At 37.2% G+C, this 25,716-nt stretch overlaps 1 protein-coding gene and 2 long non-coding RNA genes across 14 annotated transcripts in view; 1 reads left to right on the top strand and 2 right to left on the bottom strand.

Moving 5' to 3' along the window:
* The window catches only part of LOC144303765 (uncharacterized), a 30,914-nt gene extending 15,671 nt beyond the window's left edge, over positions 1-15,243 (bottom strand). The window contains exons 1-2 of the long non-coding RNA XR_013370753.1: positions 15,022-15,243; positions 6,220-6,389 (exon numbers count right to left, since the gene is read on the bottom strand). This is a non-coding gene — a long non-coding RNA (uncharacterized LOC144303765). The remainder of the gene's footprint in view (positions 1-6,219; positions 6,390-15,021) is intronic.
* LOC144303762 (uncharacterized) overlaps positions 1-25,716 on the top strand; it is a 135,159-nt gene that overhangs the window by 77,374 nt on the left and 32,069 nt on the right. For 4 of the 10 annotated variants that reach the window (XR_013370749.1, XR_013370745.1, XR_013370746.1 and 1 more), the window contains 3 exons: positions 5,988-6,069; positions 7,046-7,163; positions 10,885-11,095. The exons of 1 other annotated variant lie outside the window; for it this stretch is intronic. This is a non-coding gene — a long non-coding RNA (uncharacterized LOC144303762). Of the gene's footprint in view, positions 1-5,987; positions 6,070-7,045; positions 7,164-10,884; positions 11,096-25,716 lie in introns of those variants that run through there. 5 more of the 10 variants (XR_013370750.1, XR_013370742.1, XR_013370743.1 and 2 more) reach the window with 3 other exon arrangements.
* BANK1 (B cell scaffold protein with ankyrin repeats 1) overlaps positions 19,311-25,716 on the bottom strand; it is a 281,320-nt gene continuing 274,914 nt past the window's right edge. For all 3 annotated transcript variants that reach the window (XM_077882140.1, XM_077882138.1, XM_077882139.1), the window contains exons 14-17: positions 22,503-22,532; positions 21,648-21,703; positions 20,271-20,335; positions 19,311-20,016 (exon numbers count right to left, since the gene is read on the bottom strand). In XM_077882140.1, coding sequence (XP_077738266.1) covers positions 20,276-20,335; positions 21,648-21,703; positions 22,503-22,532 — 146 coding nt within the window. In that variant the 3' untranslated portion in view covers positions 19,311-20,016; positions 20,271-20,275. The remainder of the gene's footprint in view (positions 20,017-20,270; positions 20,336-21,647; positions 21,704-22,502; positions 22,533-25,716) is intronic.

Below are 25,716 nucleotides of genomic sequence, written 5' to 3'. Positions count from 1 at the left end.
AGAAACTTAGCTGGAAAGCTCTTATTCAGAAGGGACCTTAAAGTGTTTGTGACATGGCTGGAATATGTTAAACTCCACTGTAGACTCGGAGGCCTGGGGGTGGAGACTATTTAAAGCTTCACAGTCACACTCAGATAGATGCCTTTCTAGAAGAGGTAATTCACTTCTCCTGACAGGTGTGAAGGGGGACTTGCCACTCCTGGAACAACTCTGATGTCCCAGTTTAAACCAGAGAGCCCTTTATGGACTCTTTATTTATTTATTTTTATTTTTTTTTAAAGATTTTATTTATTTATTCATGAGACACACACACACACACACACACACACACACACAGGCAGAGACACAGGCAGAGGGGGAAGCAGGCTCCCTCTAAGGAACCTGATGTGGAACTCGATCCTGAGACTCCAGGATCATGCCCTGGGCCAAAGGCAGGCACTAAACCACTGAGCCACCCGGGGATCTCCTGGACTCTTTAGTTTAGTTCTGTGATTAGTTTTTTCTAATACATTTAAATCTATACATTCTGCTAGCAGAGTTCGAGGTGCATGCCAAGAGAAGCTTGAGTGTAACAGGTCAATGACATCAGCTCTGAGGTACAAAGTCAGCTGCTGTCAGAGAGCACAAGTCTCTAAACCTCTGAGTCTACCCTGCAGTCAACCATACAGGCCACCATAAGCCTTTGCAGGTAAAGCAAATGATTTCTTCCATTCTCCAATGGGATTTTTCAGGGACCTTGATGAGTTTGATATTCTCCATAGGGTGCTAAAAGTATTTTGGGAAAAACAATGTGTGAATAAAAAAAAAAGCAACAAGATTTGTCCCCTTGGAAAAATACCCTCAGAGCTATGGCAACAGCTGAAAGGTTTCCTCAGTGCAGGTATGAGCAATTTTCATGAGTATGTTTGGAAATCCATTCACTTTGAGCCCTTCTCTTTAGTCTTGACTGCTGTCTGTAGGCACAGGTCTGTTAAAACTTGTGGTACCTTAGGGTCTGATTTTTCATTGCTTTTGGGATCAGCCATGTAAATGAACCACCCTCTCCTCTACCCCACCCCTAGCCCTGAAAGAAGTTGCATTTCTCAACTCTGAATTCATGATGTTTAGATTCCAGCAGAACTGGCTACTGAGATGATCATTCAGTCAGATGATATTGCTGCCTAGATCTTCTCATCCATGGGTGATTTTACTCCTTAAGGAGAAATTTAGCAATGTCCAGAAATATTTTTGGTTATCAGAACATGGTAGGGATGTGTTACTGACACCTAGTACATAGAGGCCAGCTAGGGACGATGCCAGCTATCCAGAAATGCACAGGACACCCCCCACCACAAAGAATGACCAAGCTCAAAATGTCAACCTCTGCTGAGGTTGAGAAACTTTGTGCTATTTTGTAGGATAACAGACCATCTGGTCAATTCCCCTGCCCAGATGACCCACTCATATGGAAACCAACAGCCCAAAGACCCTGTTCACTGAGGAAACTCAGCCAATGAGGGAAGTGACACTTGAAAATCAGCCATCCCGTGAAGACTCCCCTTGAGGCTTGCCTCATGGTCTAGAATGTTTCAACCTTGGGAGAAGGTGTTCAAGAAGAGTTGTACTCTCTCTCTCATAAACTATGGATAAATTACATGAATGGCCATCTAGTATGCTTCCCTTTACTTAAAGAATAATTTACTACATACTATTTTCATATTAGCTACAAATTTCTCCTTACTTAATTTGTGTCAGGCACATACTAAGTGCTTTGCTTTAATTTATTTCAGCCTTCCAGAGTACATTGACATTGTCCTTAAGAGCTTCCTTTGTGTGGATGAGGAAATTGAGACTTAGAAACAGGTCACAATGTTTTGTAAATATTGAGCTTGTCAGGAAAAGAGTTGTGCAAGTATTCTAGAACATAAGCTCCAAGAAAGCTTGTAGTGTATCTCCAGTGCATGGAAGTACACAGTGGGTGGTAGATTTACACTGTTGAGCCAATAAGTTATACTACCAGAGTAAGGATTTTCATGGCTTTTCCATGGTGACAGTAACTGTCAAAGCTTTGTTGCTTCCTGTCATAAGAATTCCTGTCAGAATTACTTAAATAAACACAAATTAAATGAAAACAAGAATTCTATAGCAGCTTATGGAAGACAAAGAAATATTAAAGCATAAGACCACAGAAGAATTCAGTGCAGTTCTGGGAGATTCTCGGACTTTCATTCTAGTGCCAGGCCCACCTCTCAGCTCTGCCTGTGTCTCAGTTCAACCATCTGAAAAGAATCCGCCAGGCTTTTGCCCAGTAAATAAATGGTCTCCTCTGGGTCAGGTGATACTTTGGTCCAAAAAATTATAGCCAGGGATGGAGCAAGGTCATGCCATGCACATGTGACTAACTTTAGCAGTCACTGCCTATGGAAGAAAAACTTTCAGAGGAGAAAGGTGTGGCCAGGATGGATACCTCCTGAGGTGTCTGGAATGTTGACATTGCTACCTTGAGAATGTGTGTAGGCCTGAAGGTGGCCTGATGTCAATACCTCCTGATTTCTCATATTCAAGGCACAGTAGCTGTCATTAGCTCTTGCAATTGTTTGTGCATTTGGAACTTGGTTTAGGGTGAGTACTGTCCAAAGAAAGCACATTATTAAAGTGATTAGATGTTTATGATTGATAATTGGTAAACACCCTTCGTTGGCAGATGACAGTTGGTTTCAGCTGATGTGCTGGCATTCTGAATCAGATGGGCAAATTAGTGGTCTTAGGCATCTCTTTCCATTTTAATGTATGGAATAGATGATGTACTAAACAAATTCTTATTTTCCATGAGCAAAAGTCCATATTTTAAGTACTTTGCAAATGAGATTCCTCAGTCACTGGTGAAGCGTGTTGCTGGAGTTCATGTGCATTTAATATTGTCACTGAAGCTTTCCACAATAGATTTATGAGGAGAATGATTGTGTGATTCAAATTAGATTAAGAAGCACTGGTCACCCACAGAAAAAAATGACCAGAGCCTGGGAGTATTGTAGAGTAAGGAACGACATTTTCTTCTCCCTCATTCAGACCAAATTCTAAATCATCGTCCTCATTCATCGGGTAAGAAGGGGATGTCAACGAATTTTTTTTTCTTTAACCAGTGGTATAATTCCAGCACCATTATGATATGGTCATCTGTAATGTGTAGAAATGAGACACCGATTAGGAATACAAAGCTGGTGATTTCAATCTGTGCTGACTGGATTGTAAAACTCCATTGAGAGAGAGGACCAGGTTGATAGCTTAGTAGAAAAAGCCCTAGAGGACTGGATTCTCAGTAACACAAGATTTGAGCTTGTAGGGGAAATTTGTCAGCCTCTCCTAATACTGAGGTAAACACTTTTCCTAATAATGAGGTGAGTTACTTTTCACAGCAGTGAGGAAATTGGATTATACCATGAGTCCAAACATGTTCCTTCTCCTGACTTTTCCTTTCTCTTCCCCTGTCTTTCCTGCTACAGCTCATTACAGAATGTTAAGAGCCATTGCAGTGCGGGGACCATCAATCACCATAGCAGCTAAAGGTCCTCATGGAAATTTGATTTGTGTGGCTTTCTTCTTAAACATGTAGCCTTCATTATTCTTTTATTCCCCATATTGTGACTTTTAAGGCCCTAGGTGATTTGTCCCTTGGATGTTTTTCTGACAACATTCTACACTCTTCCCCGCATGCACTCCATTTCAAACACACTTGATTTTTTTAAAAATTTTTATTTATTTATGATAGTCACACACACACACAGAAAGAGAGAGAGAGAGAGAGGCAGAGACATAGGCAGAGGCTCCATGCCCTGGGAGCCCGACGTGGGATTTGATCCCGGGTCTCCAGGATCGCGCCCTGGGCCAAAGGCAGGCGCTAAACTGCTGCGCCACCCAGGGACCCCCCCACCCACACTTGATTTTTATCAAACATCTCAAGCATAGTCCCATTCCTGGACCTTTGGACCTGCTACTTTCTGGGCCTGGAAAGCTCTTCCCCCATATATCAGTGGAAGACTTCGTCTCTCATCCTATTCATTTTTTCAATCATCGTTCCTCCCCTGACCACAATATATAAAATGTCAGCTCTGTCATTTTTATCTCCTTCTTCTAGTTTGGTTTCTGTATAGCTCTTATATCCACTTGGCATAAAGTTGTTATTTATGTATTTTTTAATTGTCTATCTCCCCCTAGGAGAATGTAAAGGTCTATAAGGGCAAGGTATTTGTCAATTTGGTCTACCAATGTATACTAAATTCTAGAATAGTGCCTGGCACATAGTAACTTCTCAATAAATACATATTGACTAAGTGAATAAGTAGGCAAAATAAAAGTATAGGCATCTTTTACATTTGCATCAGGAAATGCATTATATTTGCATTACCCTAAGTAGCATATTTTATTCATGGATGTGGGGTATTAGACTAGTAGTGAATTCCAATTGAACTAATGAGTAGAATAACTTAAAGTTGACTTCCATCAGGTATCTGTTTAACAAATCTGCTAATATTATTTTTTGTAATTTATCACTTTGCGTTTATAGCAAGGATTCTGGACTCAATATATCAACTCAACCTTTGAATGTGTTATAATTTCTATTTTGTTTTCAGGTCACCAATTATGAAGACATAGGAGGAGGAGGAAAAAGTACATTCTATTCTCATATGAAAAATTTAAGCTCTATTAAAATCAGGGACAAAGACTTTTTAACTTTTCAATCGAGAGACTCCTTAAAACAAGAGGTAGAAAGCACAAATTGGTTCTAGATCAGCAGATCTGGGAAAAATATACTTGAACCCCTTGACTTTAAAACAAGTGATCAGCATTGAAGATTAGCTATGCAACAAGAGTTAGACAGAAATGTCAAGTAGACATGGCTTATCTTTAAGATTTCCCCTGTATTTAGGTTCTTTTCATGCATCAAATGTCTCATATCTTGTGGATTGTTTCTCAAGGTGTATGGTTTCTGTATCATTCTCATCCTCACTTGACATTTCTCTGCTGGAACCTCTTCCTTTTGGAATATGGAGAATTTATGATGATAAATTATAACTACTAGTAATGTTATTAATCATTATCAAATAATTCAGATTATTATTAGTTAATAATTGTTCAGATAATTCAAATGATTAACAGTTACTTTGATAAATCAACTTTTACTCCTGGGTTGATGGAATAATAGGAAAGGGTGCAAGATCTGCAATCCAGTTAACATAAATGTGTTCTTCCAGTCATCTGATGATATAGCCTGTATATTTGGCATTACTGGTACTCAAAATTTATTTCTGAATGCCTTATAATGACTTGTGGTTCTAGAATAATTCAGATCTTATTAAGGATGTAATCATAAACTTAAATAGAAGGAGAATTTGTCTAGGTCATAGGTAATAGGAAGAGTTAGGGCTTAATGAAGCAAGGGGAAGATGCCACATGACTCACTAAATAATGCCTTTAATTTTCCCAAATGGAAAATGATAGCTCACCATCTTATCATGTATTATTTTTCCAGAAAGCAGATCACTTTATTATCAACTAGCATAGAATCAGGTTGAGAAGTTGAGTGAAGAGGATAGTTTTTAGTTCTGATATATCGATATTTAGAAAAGACAAACAATGGCAATGATAATTCCTATAGCTCTTTTAGCTTTGCATCCATATTCATCTCTGTACTATCTTAGGTAACAGAGATCTTAGCTGGAAGTTGACTGTATCCACTGCTGGGTGTCCAAATAGAGCGAATGAACAGGAGGGACAGCTACGGAGACAATTTTGTACGAGAGACTGAGACAATACGTAGGGCAAAATTGCTCTATTAATGAAGTTGCTGATGATTGTCACTGATGTTTTCTCTCTATTCAGTCATCCTCTAGCTCTGTCGGAGTCTAACAAGAGGTAGTTCTGAGTCCTGGTTGCAGATCTGCTGTTGACTCAGAATAAGGACTTAGATGCTGACTTTATTTCTAAATCTTTTTTTTTTCCTTTCCAAGATGAAGAAAATGCCTTTCTGGGATACATTTCGGCAATCTTCTGAAGAAATAAAAACTAGGTGACATAATGATCAAAACAAGGGTAGGTAGTTTAAAATTTAAAGTCACAGATGAATTTGTTACAGATCGTTAGAATGGCAAAATCATTTAATAAATAATGTAGTTACTCAACATGGACTAGATATGATTTATGTCATTTTAGCAGTAGAAAACAAGTATGAATTTTACTTACATTAGTTTAACATTCTTTTATCTTTTCTTCCTCTCCTGACCCCCACTTTCTTTTTCTTCTTCAATTTCCTTCAGGCTTTTCATTTACCTGCTAGTGATACTCTTCCTGCTTTAAAGTCAGGGAAGGTGGGATTTCTCATGTCAACTCCAGACAGTATCTTGCCATTTCTCCTTTTGTAAAGAATAGAGAAGGTGACTTACTTCCTCATATCTAATTTAAGATGTTGATTTTGCAAAGAAACTCGACAGCAGTAATTTCTGTTTCTTACACTGAGTTTCAGAGGTTGGTTGCATATCTATTTTTGTTAGTTTGTAAAGGGAGGTAAGTCTCTGAACAGATTGGGAATTAGAGATTCTATAGGCTTTAAAAAAGAAAAACTCTCTCATTTTTGCTGGTGGAGTTAGTAGCTGATTTTAAAACTTAAAATGAGCCTCATATTTCTGTTCCTTTGGGGCTTATTCTGCATCTTCTAATGACCAATATCTGCAGTCTTAAAGCGAGTTCCATCTTTTTCTCAATTTTAGTATTTCTTCCTCACACAGCTGTCAGCGGTACAGCATGGGGGCTCATCTGTGGGCAGAAGTGCTCTCTGGGTGGGCACTGCCTGTGTCCCGCAGCACAGATGGTACTCAGGGGACGGAGCAGGCACTTTCGTTTTCTGTATCCTCTCCTCTCCTCTGCCCTCTAATAAAAATTCATTCTCAGTTTCTATAGCATCATGGGGAGGTTGATTAGCCTACAGGTTCCATTCTCTTTGTTTACAAAGAAAATAAGAATTTGTATGAAAGTGATGCCAGTGGATAATTTAGAGTCATGACCCACACAGGAAAGGGAGGTTGGTGATGTAGACAAACCTGGAGTGAATGGAAGCTTGAAAAATCATTCCTAAAGAAATATGGAACTATGTCCAGGACTTCTTTCCAAGAGCAAATGTACAAATCTGGGTGAGTCCTAATGCTGACTTTGTGTAACGGTTGTGATCAAATGAATTATAAGCTTTGGGGCATTACATACTTCTGAAACCAAGGTTATTTAGGTTAAATTCACTTCAAAATATACACTTACTTCACTTTCCAAATACTGAAAAACAGAAAGCAGGGCAGTTTAGAATTATAAGTATCTAGTGTGAATGGCAATTCTTAACGAATACCTATACCTGGATAACTCCAAAGTCTATTAGAAGAACCCTTTTGCCCCCTGTCCACAGAACTTCTGTATCAATATCAGTAGTGCATATTTCACTTTGAGCTAGAGAGAAATATGGGGCACTGGATACTATAGGAAGACCAGGAAAAGGCAAGGTTCTGTTTGAAATAGTTATGGAAAAGAAAGCAACGCTTTACAAAAGAAATTAGACTTTGGAAATGGCATATGCTTCAGTAGAGGGGAGAAGAGGTGATTTGTTCTCTCTATGGTTAACATTCATTTACATTTTTGGCTTCCAGCATGATAAACCAGAACTGTATTAATTTATATACTTGTTGGCATCAGTTCAGGTCTAGCCAGTGGATACTGTGACAAGTAATAAAAGGAATCCTCTTTAAAACAGAGCTGAGAGGCTAGCAGGGAGATCTCTCACACCCTACCATTCATGTCAACTACAGACCCCAACAGGGAAAGACCACCCCAGCAGGAGGAAGAAAGGTTTTTTCCCTCCCTCAGCAACACCCCAGCCAGTGAGAGAATGTCACAACTCAGCCAATGAAAAGTCGCTATACTTTGAGCTTCCAGTTTATTCCACTGGGCATTCTGGTTTATAACAACTCCTCCCAGCGTCCCCTTTTCCTCTATAAACCGTCCCTGTGTTCTCTGGGGGGTGCCCATGGTTTTGCCCTAGCTTGCTTGTCCTGCAAGTCTCTGCTCTTCTCAAATAAACCTATTTTGGCTGATAAAATAACCGACAGTTTTATTCTTAAGGTTAATATCATGAGGGAATTAGAGGTGCAAGAGATTTACTGGGGCTAGGGGGTGGGGTGCGCTGTGAGAGATACAGAGGTAGGGAGAGACTTTAGAATGTGCTGCATGCCCCACACAGGTGGAAAGAGAGGGCAAGAAAGAATGAGTAGGCTGGACTAGTCAAAGGTTTTGGTGCCACTCCCAGAAAGTCTCAGTGAGGCTGATGGGCTGCCCAAGGCAAGAGCCGTCCAGCAGAGGAGTCCAGCCTGTTCAGGAGTTGTCAGCTCCCCAGCTCCTTGCAGCAGGTTCTCTTTCTCAGGGCAGCCTGAGTAGAGCACCTCTTTGCCTACCACACTGCTTCTACGTTTTTCATGTCATGCGTTTTAGCTAGTTTTAGCCTTCAAGTTCTTCTACTGAGGCCTGAGAGTTTTAGCAAGTATTTCATTAAAACTCATCCATTTATTTCTCTGAAATTGGCATCCGTACCCAAACTTCTCTGCTCTTTTGGGCTGTCTATTTCCATAAGATGTGTGACTTAAGGAAAATTTGTCTGAGAGTCGTGACTGATCCCCGTCCCACAGCTGAGGCTGTGCAAAATATGTGCTATTTCTGATACAGTTTTTGCTAGAATATTTCCTAAATCTTTTCCTCAAAGTGTGTCACACACTGTTTACCAAGTAAGTCCATCCTTTTCTCTAAGATCAAGAACAGTTTTTAGGAAGTACACCCCCCACCTCCAGCCTATTTGAGAGGACAGGAGGGAGGGAATGCTGGCTCTGGGTGGGAAGAAGATTGATGGCTTTTCTGCCTGTAAGCCAGGTTCTCCTTCCCAAGATGGTAATAGCAACATTTCAATTCTAATATATTCCCATCAGGAGGAAGCATCTGAGATCTCTGACTCAGCTCTAAATCTAAGTACACCATAGGGCCAGCATGTCTGAGAGGGATGCTCAGCCTGCAGACACCTGCAGCATTTCATCTGCTTCTAGAAAGTGGCGAATTGGTAAACCAATTGGCAAAGCAGATATAAATTGCCCTGAAGTCACTCCTGGGTTTTGCTCACTTCTTCCTCTCAGGGTTCATCAGGACAGAATATTTTCACTCTGAGAGGCATCAGGAAAGCAGCTTTTAGCATTGAAATGACATCTTTCTAGATTTTAAAAAAAAAAAAGATGCATATTACAGGTGGTTTGAAGACTAGAGATTTAAAAAGTGATTTAGGATGACTGCTTTGAAAATGTCCCCTCTCCAGTGTAGTTCCTCTAGAATTTAATCTCATGTCCACTAAAGCCAGGCCTTTCATACTTTATCCCAGAATCAAATCTGGATGTGCTTATTTGTGTAGGCCCTTGGCTCAACGACCAAACAACCTGACCACTCCCTTCTGTGGGGGTAAGGATGCTTTCCAGAAATGCAGATTCTTGGGTTAAAAAAAAGTACTGTGAACGTTAAGATGATTAGTGTCCTTACAACTCAGAGAGAGTGCAGCTAATAAAGAATGTTTTTGAGACTCAATCTAAAAAGCAGCTTGTAATTCTGTTTTGAGATGCATATCAAAAAATTAGTTGTAGCTACTACTGTTTTTTATCCATATCATTCCAAATTAGCTACCAATAAGTCTATTAGGCAAGAATCATTCCTATCTGTTCTCTTCACTGCTGGAGTGAAACTCTTGTCAAAGAGAATTGTGTTAAGTTGGTGCCCAAAGCAAATGTTTACTGTTGTAACAATTCTATAAAGGTAAGTTTTGGGGCCTGAGAGTCCATTCTCTGAAGAATTGCTGATGTACATCTGCTCAATACAGGACTGTGAGTGTGGGTCTCTGTGCTTAGGTTTACTCAAATGCTTGGCTAATAGGAAGAAACCTGATTTAGCGCTATTTCCATAAGAGACAGCACTTGAGAGTCCCTGTTCTGATTATGACCTCAGGCAGCCACTTAGCATGCTTCTTAGTTGCCCATCTGGCCTTAAAAATATGCTATTTCTATTATAGAAAAGGAAAGATTCTGCAGTGGAAAAGTTTGAATATTTCTGGAACTCAGTAGATTTAATACTGGATGTATTACCGTTGAGTTAATTGTCCAATAGTTTTAGGTGAACCTAAGTTTTTTTTTTTTTATTATTTGAAATTTGGATTCTCTAATGGAGTTAATGAAGTTATAATGCTAAAGAAAATAAGCTGATTCTTTATAACAACACACATAAAACTAGGTTTTCTCTTTAGTTCCTCACCAAATCTTTAAATTGAGGCCATATTTTGCTCTATTTAGTTTGCTATTCTTCTTCTGGCACTTTGGTGAAATAGTACATATTTAAAGATTGGTATTTTGGAACTCTGCAAACTGCATAAGTGTTTTTGCTGGGAGAAGTTATTCCTGCTAGTTGCCTTCCTTACTTACAAGATGACTGTAAAACATCATGAAGTTTATGCCCTATATAAATTGCTTTAATTATATTGGGTTTATGTAACTCCTTGTTTGTATAGCCTAAATGGGTACATGAATTTTTTTCTAAAGAACTCAAGAAGATTGTTCAATGCTACGGCAATACATACAACCACATTTAAATGAAAGTATTTAGTCTTACTGGCTTTTCTTAAGTCTTGATCACCAAGATCATTGTCTTTGCATGATGATAATTCATTTTGGTAATTAAGTGGGAAGAACAGACCAGTATTCTCATCAAAGCAGTCCCAGATGGCAAGTGTAATTCTTAGACTTCCAGTTTACCAACATAAGAATTCTTCCTACCCTCTCCTCTGTCCTACAGAAACAAACATGGCCCAGATGCTGTGATAAATGTGTGGGATTCATCCTATATTCTTGTAGGAACATTTGTCATGGCCAACTCTAATTTAAGACCAAGAAATGCTTTCAGCTGCTTTTATCCAGTTGCTAAATCAAATAACAGTATCAGAAAGAAATTCGAGGAATTTTGAGATGACTGCAGAGCTGTTATGTAATAAAAATCCCAGTAACGAATAAAGATTATATCTATAACACTCATTTTTGTTTGCTTAGTATTCTCAGTCAAATTGGACTTTGTCAAATAAAATATAACAAAACCTCAAAGAAGTTTAAAAATCTAATCATTGCTCACGTTAATTACACAATTGTTGTCTGGTCAGTTGCACATAATATGTAAGCTCTTTCTGGACATCCTCGTGTTATGAATATCTCTATGTCCTTTTTGTTTTTAATATACTTCCATTTTACTGCTCTTAATAATTCACAGTACATTGAATATGAACAGAACTGAAGAAATGTCATACCTGCTTTCCTTATTTTCATATATTTCAGGGTTGGTGATAGTGTTGTCATAGTAAAAATCCAGGTCTCCTAAAATTCCTATGTTATTATATAGTATCTAACCCTTGGTTTGTGAAGGACTTGGGTTATTTTATTTTGGTAAATATTTATAGAGCATTCAGAAAGTAACCTGGTTGATGACATGAAGGACATTTTATTCATGAGTAGATAACAAGATGAGGAAAGTGTTGGGGAGAAGAGGGTAAGAGAGAAAATACTTAAGTTCTTCAGGTAATCCCACTCTGCCCAATGCTTGCTGTTCATTTGTATATATTAATTGGATTCCTATTTATATGCTTATTGCATACAAAATTTGGGGTTGGGCAGGTGAAAAACATTATGTGACCAGTTCTCTCGGAAAGGGTTTCTGTGTTATAGATATATAATGAGTACCTTGAGTAAATAGTATAACTAATGGTACATAGTTGTCATTAGTAAGAATTGAAGTTATATATATTCTAGGCCTGCTGTAACAAAGTACCACAAACAGGGGGCTTTCAATAGATATAAATATACTGTATCATGATTTTGAAGACCAAGAGTCTGAAATCAAGAGGTTGCCAGAGCCATGGTCCCTCTGAAACCTGGAGAAAGGGGAGATGCTTCCTTGGCTCTTCCTTTCTTTGCTGATTTGTCAGCTCTCCTTGGTGTTCCTTGGCTTGCAGCTGCAGCACTTCAATAATACTCTTGGCTCATGTGTCTGTGTGTTCAAAGGGTGTTCCCTCCTTGTGTGTGCCTCTCCTCTTCTATAAAGACACAGTTTGTATTGGATTCAGGGCTCACTGTACCCTAGTATGACTTCATCTTACCTTGATTACTCCAAAGACCCTTTTCAAATAAGGTGACATTCATAGTTGGTGGGGGTTAGGACTTTGTATCTTTTGGGGCGATACATTCAATCCCAAAACTATGTGTTTTGATTTCTCCAATCTAGAGTATTAATTACCCTACAATCTGGCTCTCCGAGCAAATGGAAATTTATTATGAAGATATTGGAAAGTGACATAACCAATGGAGACTGGAGGACTGGGCTAAGAGGATGGCTGGGAATCAAGGGTCTGCTGGGGGTGGAGCAGGCAAAATTGCAGCCAAGGTCATGCCACAAGAGCAGTCTGACCTCTAGTCTGTCCCCACACCATGATTAGAATGACTTCAGCCACTGAATCAGCATCTCAGGAATGAATGCCTGATTGAATTTAGAAATCTGATTGTGCCAAAAGTGCACTGAATAAGAATCTGCCACCCTCAGCTTATGAAGTGGGAGGCTTCAGTGGGAGTAAGTTGGAATTACTTTCTTGTTAAAACTATAGTCAATCAGGAAATTTCTCAAAAGAATGATGGCAGTGCCAATAGGAAGAAAGAAAAGCCAGATACTGGATCATCAATATGACAAATATTTGCCTCAGGAAGATAAAGCCTGTGGCACCAAACTAAAATGATCAACTTGTCAATGCTCAAGTTCATAAAGAGGCAAGATTGGGCTTTGTCTTCTAACTTACCCATTGGCTATCAGTACTAGAGGGAATACCAGTAACAAACATATATAATCTTAAAAAAAGGAATTAAAAGATACAGATTTTGAAAGGAAAAGATTGTAACAGGGCATCCTCCTATGTAAAGACAATGGAAGGAAGGGGGCGGCACTTGACTCTGTAAGGGACTTGGTTTTCCATAGCAGTTTGAAGTAACTATGCTTACACAAACCATGGAAAATTTTAAATAAAAGTAGAGAATCTTCCGGGTTCTGGTGACCAAATGCTACACCGAATTGGGAAAAGGGCATCTTCTTTTATTCCCATGAAATTTGGCTGAGAACCAAGTAGGTCACCTGTAGGTGGCAGTCATCTTAGGAGCAGTGTCTTCACAAAGCTACTAGCAGCAGACACAGCTGAAGCACATATGAGAGTTCCTCCAAATAACTACAGAGATGCTTTAGGAGGGGTGAGAGCTATTATGAAGATAGGATTGCTGGCTAAAGAATACAGATATTTTAAAGGTAAAAGTTCAGTGTGTTTCTAATAAAAGATGTTGATCACACTGTTCAATCTAATGCTTCCCCTCTCTGTGGAAAACAAAGAAGTAAAAATGTACCAAATGATTAGTGCCTACTTTTCTGGTAACACTGATAAGGTCATGCCCTTTCCTTGGGGGACATCAAGCTATGGTGCTCAGCAAACGGCCAGGTAATTAGTATCATTTCAAGAAGAGCTTATTTTCATCTGTCTATTGTTTCTTCATAGAACCTGTAATCACCCTTGGTCCTTTTTTTTTTTTTTTAAGAGTTTATTTATTTATTCATGAGAGACACAGAAAGAGGTAGAGACATAGGCAGAAAGAGAAGCAGGCTCCTGCTGCAGGACTCAATTCCAGGACCCCGGGATCACGGCCTGAGCCAAAGGCAGATGCTTAACCACTGAGGCACTCAGGTGCCCAGGCCTTGGTCTTTTGAAAACCTTAGTGCCTAATCCAAAGTGAACAAAATGGGTCAGAAGGCTGTCTAGAGTTTACTTTGGGAAACACCACGTCCAATAGACAAGATTCTGACTTAAGTGCTGGTGTCAGACATGCTTTACTCTTCTCAGCCTCACAGTCTAGGAAGGAAAATGGATCTGAGCAAATGATACTGTTACTCACACTCGCTGGGTCACCCTTTAGCAGTATTCAATTCATCAACTCCCCCCCTTTGTTTCCTTTTGTGTATCCACCATATTTCAAAACTGAGAAGTGTGTAAGACAGCCGCAGTTCTGATAAATGTTTCCCTTGGTGTCAGGTTTTCTAAAGTTTGTTTTTCTGCAATCTGAACTTTTAAAGTATGGTTAAATCAGATTATAAGATTATTAATAATGAGGATTGAACATATTTAAATAGGAAATAATTATATTCAACATAATCTAAAATTTTTATATAAAGAAGAGAGCTAACAAAAGAAGAACTAATCAATGAATAATTTAATACTGATGCCTTGATTGTAGATGGAAGTGAAATTCTTCCTGAATTTGTAATTTGGTATTTTTAGATTTTAATGAAAAATGAATTTAATGAGGGTCATTTTATTTAACTATATATTCTTGAGAAATAAGGAGAATCTGAATTCTACAACTAGGTAGTCTATGAATAAAGCTTTTGTTGCTCTCCTGGCAATACTGGCATTTAAGTTTCTTAAAATTATGTTATTATATATATATGCTTAGATTATATAAAGCTCAAAAGGATTTTATATTGATTTCAGACACCTGAGTAATTTTAATCATATAAGATTGGCTTGGAAGTTGGACTTATGCCAGGAGGAATGTCATTATTTTATGAATCAGGTAACCCAGAAGGTGACCTGATTAACATTTATTCATTTACAAAACATCAAATAAGCACCTGAAATGTGAATTGAGTGCTTGAAATGTGAATTAAGCAGCAGGCTAAACAGATTAAAATATTTTGGTTAAGAAATACATTTTCAGATAAAATTCTTATTAGGGAAAAACTGAGTTAAATTAGACTCTTGATTTTATTCAATGTACCAGTCAGAGATCCAGAAGAAACAGAAACTACTCTAGATATTTCAGCCAAAAAAGAATCTAATAAAGGGAATTAAGAGCTTACAAGATCCTTCAGAGAGCTAAGACAAGTTGGTTCAGGTTAACATGACTGTAGCTAAAATCCAGTGGTCAGGAAGCAGCTTGTGCCCATTACCATCACTGATACCACTTTAACTGCCTCAAGCTCCTGCAGCTGGTGACCAGAGCCTCAGATGAGGATCCCACTGGCCACAGAGACCAACATGGGTCTACCCTACTGGCCAGTCTCCACAGCAACAGCGGGTGCTCCCTGTCTCAACTCCATCTTCTAGATCTTCCAAGAGATCATCTCATTGGTGGAATGTATATCATACATAGCACCTTCCAAATGGTCAATTCTGTATGGAACTAAGCTTGATGTTGATTTGTAGATGTAGAAAGAGTTATACAGTATTACAGTGTTTTACTTAGAGACATGTATTACTAATTCATTTATTTGAAGACAAGTGATCTTCATTCTGACTGAAACTAACTTTGGTTATTTGCAAAAGTCAGAATGTAATATTTCACTTTATGCTATAAGCAGGTGCAAATCCTGAATGCCAAATAAGTATCGTGCATGCCACCACTCCTGTCACCCCTGGCACCATCTCCTGTGGCAAACATTCTGAAATGATCTTGACACAGTTTTCCATTGAACCCAGGTTTCAGGCTTCATCTAAACACATCACTACAGTCATCCTTCAGCCAGTTTTCCTTTTCCCTTTAATTGGGAAATGAGGCCAGTTTATATTTACACAAAATGTAAATCAGTAGTTTTCAAACTATATAGATTTCTTTATTGCAGGATTACTTAGTCTTCTGTACTTGTATGCCTATTATGCTATTCTAAAGAGGACTAAAATACATAGAACTTTCTAATGTCACTTGATCACGGAGACACCCCCCTCCTTTTTTACAGAGCTCCTTTTTAATGCAATAACCATGAGTTCTTTGTAACACAGTCTGGGAAACACTGCTGTAGTACTTTACTGTTGATGGATTTTTCCACCTGAGGTTTTTTATCTTTCTGGGTGACCCAGGTGGTCATTCAACACCTTGTAATCATTGTTTTTTAAAACAATGATATAGATTTGAGCCAGATGCTCTAAGAGCCAGTCAAATAAAGAGCCAGCCTAGTGTATCACAACGGCATTCACATTTCAGAGGATTATTTTCTTGCAAACTGTCTTCCTTGACATTTACTCCTAGCCAAAATGTTCTAAGCACTTACATCTAAGTAGACTGACCACATATGCCAGTTTATGCCTGGATTAGTCCTAGTTTATACTTGCTTTTCTATTGTAATTGTTAACACTACTCTATTTTACCATCAAAAGTGTCCTCTTTGAATGATGAATTATCTCCTTACATTTAATTCTCGTCTATGCTAACATTGGTCTTATTACCTCCATTTACCAATGATTAAATAAGGCTTAAGAAGATTGAAAACTGACTTGGTTTTGCACAGCTAGGACATAGCTGAGCCAATATTCAAACTAGGTCAGTCTTACCTCAAAGCTCATGCTCTTGAATGAAGTACTGCATTGCTCATGTAAATATCTGATGTCATTTAATAACCATAAAATTACTTAAGAATTTTTATTGTCTACATTTTGACGATGAAAATATTGAGGAAATCATGCTGTAATTTATAAATTTGAGGTCCATTGTATTAAGAATCTTATCTTTTGTTGTCTTTTATATGGTAATCCCTGCCTTTAATGATCAGCCCCACAAATTATGGCAGGCCAACAAGATGGCTGGCAAGTACAGCTACAGAAAGGGCTGCTAGTAGGGCTGCATAGCAGCCCTGAGCCAATCAGCTGGGACCTAGTAGATCAGGTCATGATGCAGATCTCTCTCTAAAAAATTTACCCATTTAGAAAAGCACTATGCAGTAAAATTCAGGTAAGCCCAAGTTATTAAAATCAGACCCCTTAGCATTATAGGAAACCAGAAGGAACTCAGATGGGCAAATACCTAGTGTACAAATAGGACATAATGATGACTCAAGTTACAAGGTCATTCTCATTAGAACAATACTGAGAGCAGGCTTATTTTCTAAAACTTGGAGTGTCTATTGGCAGAATAATTGAATGTTAGATTTATGAAAATATATTGGAGTCATCCATTCTTTTGAGTATTTAATGATCCGTTTAAGCTTAAGCCATATGCACTTCAAAACAAAGACATTCATTGTGCTATCATAAGGTTTTCTACTTTCAGAAAATTTTATATAAAGCTGTTTTTGTTTCAATGATGTTCTTTAAAGTGTTAATCCCATTTTACTGTCTAATCTAGATCAGGGTTTTTCAACCTTGGTGCTATTGACATTTTGGACTGGATAATTCTTTGCTTTGTGTATTGTGGGACATTTATTAGCATCATTTGTCTCTACACACTAAATGCCAGAAGCACCTTCTCCATAGTCATGACAATAAAAAATGTTGCCAGATTGCCAAACATCTGGGGCAAGGGAAGCAAAATTGCCCAGTTAGGAACCACTGGAATACATGCTTCCTTTATGTTAGCCTAGAAAATTGACAAGGTAGAAAACAAGGGAATTAGTATTATACATAAAACTCTGATAATGTTCAAGGCCAGTTCAAATTTCTTTAGAAGTCTGAGTTCTGGTAAATTTAAGAAGTTAAGGAAGGGGCCAGCTCTTGGCCAAAGTTAGGAGTAATGGCTTGGAAACAAACCTGACTTAAGAAGGGGATGATGGGAAAGATAAAGTATATTAGCTACTGGCTGCTCAGGTTTCCAGAATCAGCGCAAAATCCTCAAAAGATTCCCCCATGTATGTCTTTCCCTTCTGGCAGTGGTTAGGACTCTCTGAGAAATGCCCCAAATCTCCAAGGAAAGGCCACATCTTGTATCTATTTTTTTGTTCTTTGCCCCGTCCTCTCTCATCTTTATCATGAATGCAAAGCTTCTGCTGTGCAGCTCAAAGTTAATGGACAGTATTCTGCATATTAGGGGTGGAGTCCAGAGATGTAAAAAACACTGTCTCCACGGGGCATTTTCAGTTGCCCAAGTTATTAAAAATCAGACCCTTTAGCATTATAGGAAACCAGAAGGAACTCAGATGGGCAAATACCTAGTGTACAAATAGGACATAATGATGACTCAAGTTACAAGGTCATTCTCATTAGAACAATACTGAGAACAGTCTTATTTTCTAAAACTTGGAGTGTCTATTGGCAGAATAATTGAATGTTAGATTTATGAAAATATATTGGAGTCATCAGTTCTTTTGAGTATTTAATGATCCGTTTAAGCTTAAGCCATATGCACATGAGGTCACTCCTAAATTTGGATTAGTCTTCCTCCACCCTTGCATTCTCTCTATTTTTCTTTGCATCGTCCAGTGCAATAGGTAATGATATGGATTTCACCAGTTCCCCCAATTCCAACCTTCTCTAACTTCCAAATCAATTAGGGTTGGGAGGAGTCATGGTAGAGGAAGCATGAGGAAGACCTCAGTTAATTTTAGGTTTCCTTTTTACCAGGTCTCTTTGTGATGACAAAGTGGTAAGATTTCGAGGGCCAGAGTATCCCAAGAAAGAGACTATTAAAGGGGCTTTTTGCCATGGTTTTATTCTAAGTTAGCTCAGTTCAGAAGGGTAGTATTTAGAAGCCCTGATTTTAGATTTCCATCTATGCTAAAGACCTGAATAATATTCAAGCCTCATCTTTCTCTTCCACTCTTAATTGAGTCTCAGCTTAGAGATAATCCAATTGCTTTATAATTAGAAAAGTTGACATTTCACCTGTCACTAGATTTCACAATTTTAATAAGAATAAAGCCAATGACGAAACTGTAAGTATCAGTCACAGGCCAATATAGAGGTTTTTACTTTAGAGACAATACATATATTTGAATTTAGAGATGCAGAAAATTATATAAAACCAGTCAGTTGTTCTAGTGCTTTTCTGAACTCTTTGGGTGGGACAGTCCACATAAATGGGGGCTCAGGGTGTGGAAGGGCATGCTGTTTCTCGAAAGCTTAGGTGTGAAACTATGGACTAGATTTCCAGATGTCACAATCAAAGCATCATCTGTTAGGGATGAATCAAACATCTGTATTATTTTTTAAAACTTGAGTTTATTTGAGAATGTTACTAGTCATGAGAAACTGTGGTCAATATTTTGCAGAATCATTATAAATAGATATTCCTAACACTGTTTAGAAGCTAGAAAAAAATCATTTGTGTATTTACTGTGTGGGGCTTATGCAATGAAATTCAATGAATTAAAAGCTTTTTCAGGAGGCTTCCTTCTGTAAATTGGTGGTTAATTATTATACATTTATTTTGGAAAGTCAGACATAGTTTTAAACATTCATTTTATTTGCAGGAATCAGGCATGGAAATCATAGAACAATAAAACTGTGTTCTATTCTAAGCTAGTACATAGTTTCTAAGACATAGGCTGCTGGAATTGTAAGCCTTTTAATAAAGAATGTAGGTTGTAGAAATGTATGTTAATTTGAAATATAGAAAGTTAAAATAATATTCTCTCAATAATGGGCACTAACTAAAGGAAGGTTTCTGAAAACATGATGTGACAATAATAGTTAGACCTTTGAATGTCAGAAATTCAGAAAAAGGACCAGCCACTTAAAAGGCAAATATGTATTGAACAAATTTGTATTTCCATGGTCATTCTGAGGACAGAGGAGTAAAATGTTAAGGTTAGTGCTTCAAACAGGTGCAATAACTTTGCTACAGAGCATTTCACTTCTCTGCTCTTGTTTTTCTTCAATTTTCAAAATGGGTAGCAGCTGCTTCAGTGGCAAAATGCACTGAAAACTCCAAGAATTGTCAAAGAATGCAACTGCTCTATGGCATTCAATTGGAATCTTGATATACCTATCTGAAGCAAGTTAAATTGTGGCAATAACAAATTGTGAAATCCAGAGGTTTACTTCTGCTTTCATGGTATTTTCCCTGAAGATAGTAGGCAATCCAAATGCAAGCTTGCTTCGCTCAGAAAGCAGAGTGTCTGCAGATTTTTGGGTTTCATTATAATAACCTGAAAGTGAGATCACAGGAAATAGATTAGTGAATAATGGATCATCAATCGAAATTGATTAGCTAGCATAAAATCACCTTTATACATAAATCTTTCTAAGGAACAATCACCTTTACCTTGAAAAATACATATGTTTATCATTTCAGGAGGAGACAGTGAAATATTTAAAGTATTCTGTGTGCTAGACAAATGGTCCCTTCAAGTCTCTAATAAGCCTGCTTTAAACTTTATAAAAAATATAGCTGATATTTTACCTTCTTTAATAATCTTTCCTGCAACAGAAACTGAATTCCTTTTCACCTTGGAGTCGAGTAGGAAGCTAAGGAAAAAAAAATACAGAGCTAGCATTTCTCCATTTTAAGGCAGAACAAAGAAACATGATAAAGTCATAGTTGCCTTTTATAGGACAACAGCTTCATTGAGGGAATTGGCAAGACGCTCCTCCATCTTAAAAGGAAACAATTATTGTAAAGCTCACCTACACAAAGTCATTGAGTTCAAATTTTATTTCCATCTTGATGGAGAATAGCCTAAGTGTTGGGAATTTACTCTTTTCCTCGTACCCCAAATGTTGTTCTCAAAAAGTATGCTATGGTTGCATAGTCCTCCAGATCTTGTAGAAGGATCTTTGTTTGACAAAGGTATTTTCATAAACTCAGAGGCCTAGGTGGTACCCCATGATTCTGCTATGGTCCAGTGAGTCTAAAGGGTCCATATACTGTAGACTCACTAGGTCTGTAGCTTACTGGTGGGTCACAGGATGATCCAGAAATATTTCAATCAGTCCTTAAGGGTAAATGACTTTTATGATTCCTTATGATTCACCTAAAACATAAGATAACTTAAAAGCGTTATTAAAATTGGTTTATTATGAGAATTTACCATTATGAGATTTACCATTATGAGATTTTAGCAAGAAATCCAGGGCCACATGATCCTAGGCAATACTGAAAATTTCCTACATCACATATGTAGATAGTTGGAATAACATGCCTGTTTTTGAGGAAGAATTTATGGTCTGGACATTATCAGTGTTGCCTTGAACTAGTCCTGGTTTTCTTTTATTTTTTTTTTTAAGATTTTACTTAAACTCAATTTGCTAATATATAGTATAACACCCAGTGCTCATCTCATTAAGTTAGTCTTGGTTTTCAATTGCTGCTCTCTTAGTGTTATTTTTAGCTTCTTGCTGGCAATTCATTTTCAGTTAGCTCTACATGTGAAGTGATGTATATTTACGTGAATGATATTTTGGGGATACATCTTTTCCTACAGCTAGACTTTAAGGACTGTGTACACTGTCATTCAAATAGACTCATCATATTCCTGTTGCTAAAAAAGATATATGCAAAACTCCTCTAAGATTTATTTGATCTGTACATGTTAAGTTCAGTCATACTTTGGCCAAGGTGACTTTTCCCTTTGGGTTCTTTGCTTTTTTCCTAAATAGTTAATTTCCTTACATTACTGCTCATGCAGTAATTTGCACCCAAACGCTTATGTAACCTATTTTGTTCATAGTTGTTAAAATGTTTCAAAGCATAGTCAGGATAGAAGGCTCTTACATTCTTTTTCGACAAAGAAGTTCTTTTTTTTGCATTTTTATAAAAATTAACATAAATACAACCTACCTTATTGCGGAAGGGTATGTTATGTAACATATTTTCATTGCGGGCACTTTCATTACCTAGAAATATAAACTCTGTTACTATTTCTTCAGTCTTTCGCGTATTTAATGATTCATATATTCAGGACTTTTAAAAAACATTACATGCTTTGAGTACGATATGGGTAAAGGGAAAAGTTATTGAAGAAACAAGGGGTGTGGCCACTGCTCCTCCTGCCTTTACTACAGGTTTTCCATTTTCAATCCCATCCATGTGGCTAGGTTCTATTGCTTTTCTCCATTCTCACAGTCACTGCTTTGGTTCAGGTTGGAGACAGTTGCTCCAAGTTTAGTCAGGGCTCCCCAGCTGGCCTCTGGCTCCTCTTGACCCTCCCAACCTTCTGCGTACATTCCTCCCCACCACACTAAAGTGAATCACCATCTCAAGTGTTTTTCCACTTTCATTTGCTTTATCAATAATTCCCACTTACCAAGCATCGACTCCCATTGACACATCATTATCAGTCTTTATAGCAATCCCCTATGTAGAAGTCTTGTCTACATTTACATACAAGGCAACTGAGGCCTAAACAGCTTAAGTGGTTTGACAAAGGTAGTAACTGGTAAGTTGTGAAGGGCTAGGCCCATTGGAGTCCAAAGCACATGCTTCTTTTACTGTGTAACCACACCTCTACATTGCTGTTCTTGAATCACCTCAAAGTTATTTTGGATGTCAAGTGGTTTTGCATATACATATGAAAATCTATATGAGTTTTTGCACTGACCTGCCTCATCATATTAAGTTTACTTTAATTTTGAAACTGGTTTATCATATACTTTGTTGTAGTCCAAAATTCTTTGGTAAATAGCAAAAACTTACCATTTGGATGGTGCACAATAGTGAGTTTATCTAGAAGACAGAAAAAGCACATTCTATTGAGTTTTGCTCTATATTTATCTTAAACTTTCTTCTTTTTATTGTTTGACTACTTCTTGTCTTTGAAGTGACTATGAAATCTAATAGTCTGGTTACAAAGATACTAATGTATGGCCACAAAGTGTGAAATCATGTCTTTTACTACTTTTGTCTTTTTTCCTCCTGATGTTTGTCCCAAGGTGTTACGATTTTAGAAACATTAGACACTTAATAAAAGCTTGCTATTCTGCTTTAATATATTTTAGCCTGTGATATTCCATTCTTTTTTTCAAATTAACATTATTCAGTATGTTTAGTACAATTCAGACATTTTAAAGTATGTACGTTTACGACTTTTGACAAATCTATACAGCCATGTACCCATCACCCAGTTAGGAGAGAGAACATTTCATTTCTACAGAAAATTCCCTTGTGCCACCCATTAATATTCACTCCACCATTACCCCTAGTGACCCCAATCTGATTTTTATGGCTATAGATTAGTTTTTATCTAGAATTCCAGATAAATGGAATCTCAAACCATGTACTCTTTCGTGTTTGATATTTTTCATTTAGCATAAAGCTGTGAGATTCATTCGTGTTGTTGTGTGTCATAGTAGGTATTTCTTTCTATTGTTGACTATATTCCATTGTGTGAATATACTATGGTATAACTATCTCTTCTATTATTGGACATTTGGGTTGTTTCTGGTTTGGCCATTATAAATGAAACTGCTATGAATTTTGTGAACAAGACTTTGGGTACACATAATGTTTCCTTTTCTTTTCTTTTCTCTTTTTTTTTTCTTTTGGCAAAATACATAGGAATGGTTTGTCTAGGCCATAAGGTAGGTGCACATTTAACTGTTTCATCACAACTGTTTCATGACACCACTTTACCCTTCCATTAGCAATTCATGCAATGCATATCCAGTGTACTATATCCTTATCACTTCATTTTGACAATATCTAAATATTCTAGCCATTATATTTGTTGTGTATTGGTATTTCATTTAGTTTAATTTGCATTTTCCTGATGATTAATGATGTTGAGCATATTTTCACATGATAATTTGCCATTTGTTTTTATAAACTAAGGTCTAGGTATGAGATGTGCTCATTGGTGCTGGGCTGTCCTTGCTTCTAGGGCTTTTCAGCAGAAGGGCTAAAGAAACACATTTTTATACACACAGTTATATTTCTATATCTATTTGTAATAAGTTGTTACTTTTACCTCCAATTCCAATCTAGAACCACAAGATTCATTCCAACCTTCCTTCTTTCCTTAGAAGTTACTCCTTTCTCTGACAATAGGAAGTCTGGCTATTACTATCCATATTACATTTATTTATTTACTCCATCTTGAATGTACAAATGGTACTTTTGAAATTGCTGAGCTAAAACTCTATAGAGAAATAAACCTACTAACTGGAGTACAGAATACATTTTTGTGTACTGATTTTTTAAAAAATTTTATCTTTGGAATATTCTGTTTTCTAAATTATTTTGTTAGTTTTCTTCTGTCTACCTTCAGTATGGTAACACCTCTAGGTTCATTTTCTTCTGCTCTTCCTGCCTCCTTCCCAGCCTCATCTTTGTTAAATATGTAAAACATTTCATTCAAAGGAGTGTAATTATTTTAGTTTTGTAAGTTTTGCTTTTTGATTAATTTATTCTTTTTGTCTAAGTTAAGTGTATTGGCAAAAAATTAATTATTTTTCCTTAGTATCTTTATAGTATCTATAGGATCTGTTATGATAACCTGACTTTACTTTCCTGATATGGTAACTCTTGTTTTTGCTTTTTTCCAGTTCATTTTATCAATTTTAGTTATGTTTTCAAATAACTGATTTTTGGTTTTATCTCTTTAATTTGATATTGATTTTTGATTTCATTTTGTATTGACTTTTGATCTGTTCTTTATAATTTTTCCTCTTACCTCATTTTTGGTTTGAGTTTGCTTTTCATTTTCCAGTTTCCTGAAGTGGAAACCTAGATCACTGATCTTAAGCTTTTCCTTTTTCTACTACAATATTTATAGCCAAAGATTTACCTCAAAGTACTATTTTAGTTGCATTTCACACATTTTGATATGTTGCACTTTCATTATCATTCAGGTTGAAATATTTTCTTGTGATTTCTTATTTGATCCATGGGTTATTTTGAAATGTACTTAATTCCTAATGATTTGGAGGGACATTTCTAATTTTTCAATCAAATTCTAATTTCTGGGACGCCTCGGTGGCTCAGTGGTTGAGCGTCTGCCTTTGGCTCAGGGTGTGATTCTGGGATCCGGGATCGAGTCCCACATCAGGCTCCTTGCACAGGCCTGCTTCTCCCTCTGCCTCTGTCTCTGCTTCTCTCTCTGTGTCTCTCGTAAGAAAAATCTTTAAAAAAACATAATTTCTTTCTGTTGTGGTAAGAGAATATAGGCAAATATGTACTCTTAGTTTTTCCCATGTCATGTTCTGTAAACATCAATATATTTCCTATTTATTCTCTCCTTAAAACCATATTTTAAAAATTAATTTAACTATGGTTATAGAAGTTTCTTTAAAGTATTTGTCTATTAAGACCTACAATGGGACCATTTTAGATTCAGTTTTTATTAATGGCTTTCCTTTTCTTTTCTATGAATTACATATTCCTATATCTTTGTATGCCTTCCTTTTTTAAAAAAAATTGAATACTGGACATTATAGACAATCAATTGTATATTCTAGATTCTGTAATATTCCTCTACTAATAAGTGTAGGTTCTTATTTCAGCAGGAAGTTTGATTATTGGCATGAACTTATATAGGCCTGGTTTTATGCTTTCTTTTCAATGTTGACTTATAGATAGCCCAAGGAATTTTCTGAAGCCCTCAGTAGGAATGAGCCTGCAAACTCTCCCTTCCATGTGGCTCTTGTAAGGGCTTGGTGTTAGGCTTTGTTAGGGCAGGTCTACAGGAGTTCTCACCCTAAGTCATGGTCTTTAATCATTACATTTCTTGGGTGTCACAGCAGGATGCAATGTTTTAACAAATTGTTAAGAAGATCTTTCCACTCTGGCAGGGCAAGAACTCGACTTCCCCAGTATGGCTTTTCCCTGGCTCTGCTCAAACTCTAGTATATCTGTTTTGCTTTCAGTGTCCTAGAAGCTGTTATCTTATATGCCTCAGTGGTCTTGCTCTGCA

The sequence above is a fragment of the Canis aureus genome, chromosome 33 (genome assembly GCF_053574225.1).
Source record: "Canis aureus isolate CA01 chromosome 33, VMU_Caureus_v.1.0, whole genome shotgun sequence".
Classification (NCBI taxonomy): domain Eukaryota; kingdom Metazoa; phylum Chordata; class Mammalia; order Carnivora; family Canidae; genus Canis; species Canis aureus.
The sequence above is the reverse complement of the archived record's forward strand: the minus strand, read 5'-3'. Positions and strand labels throughout refer to the sequence as shown.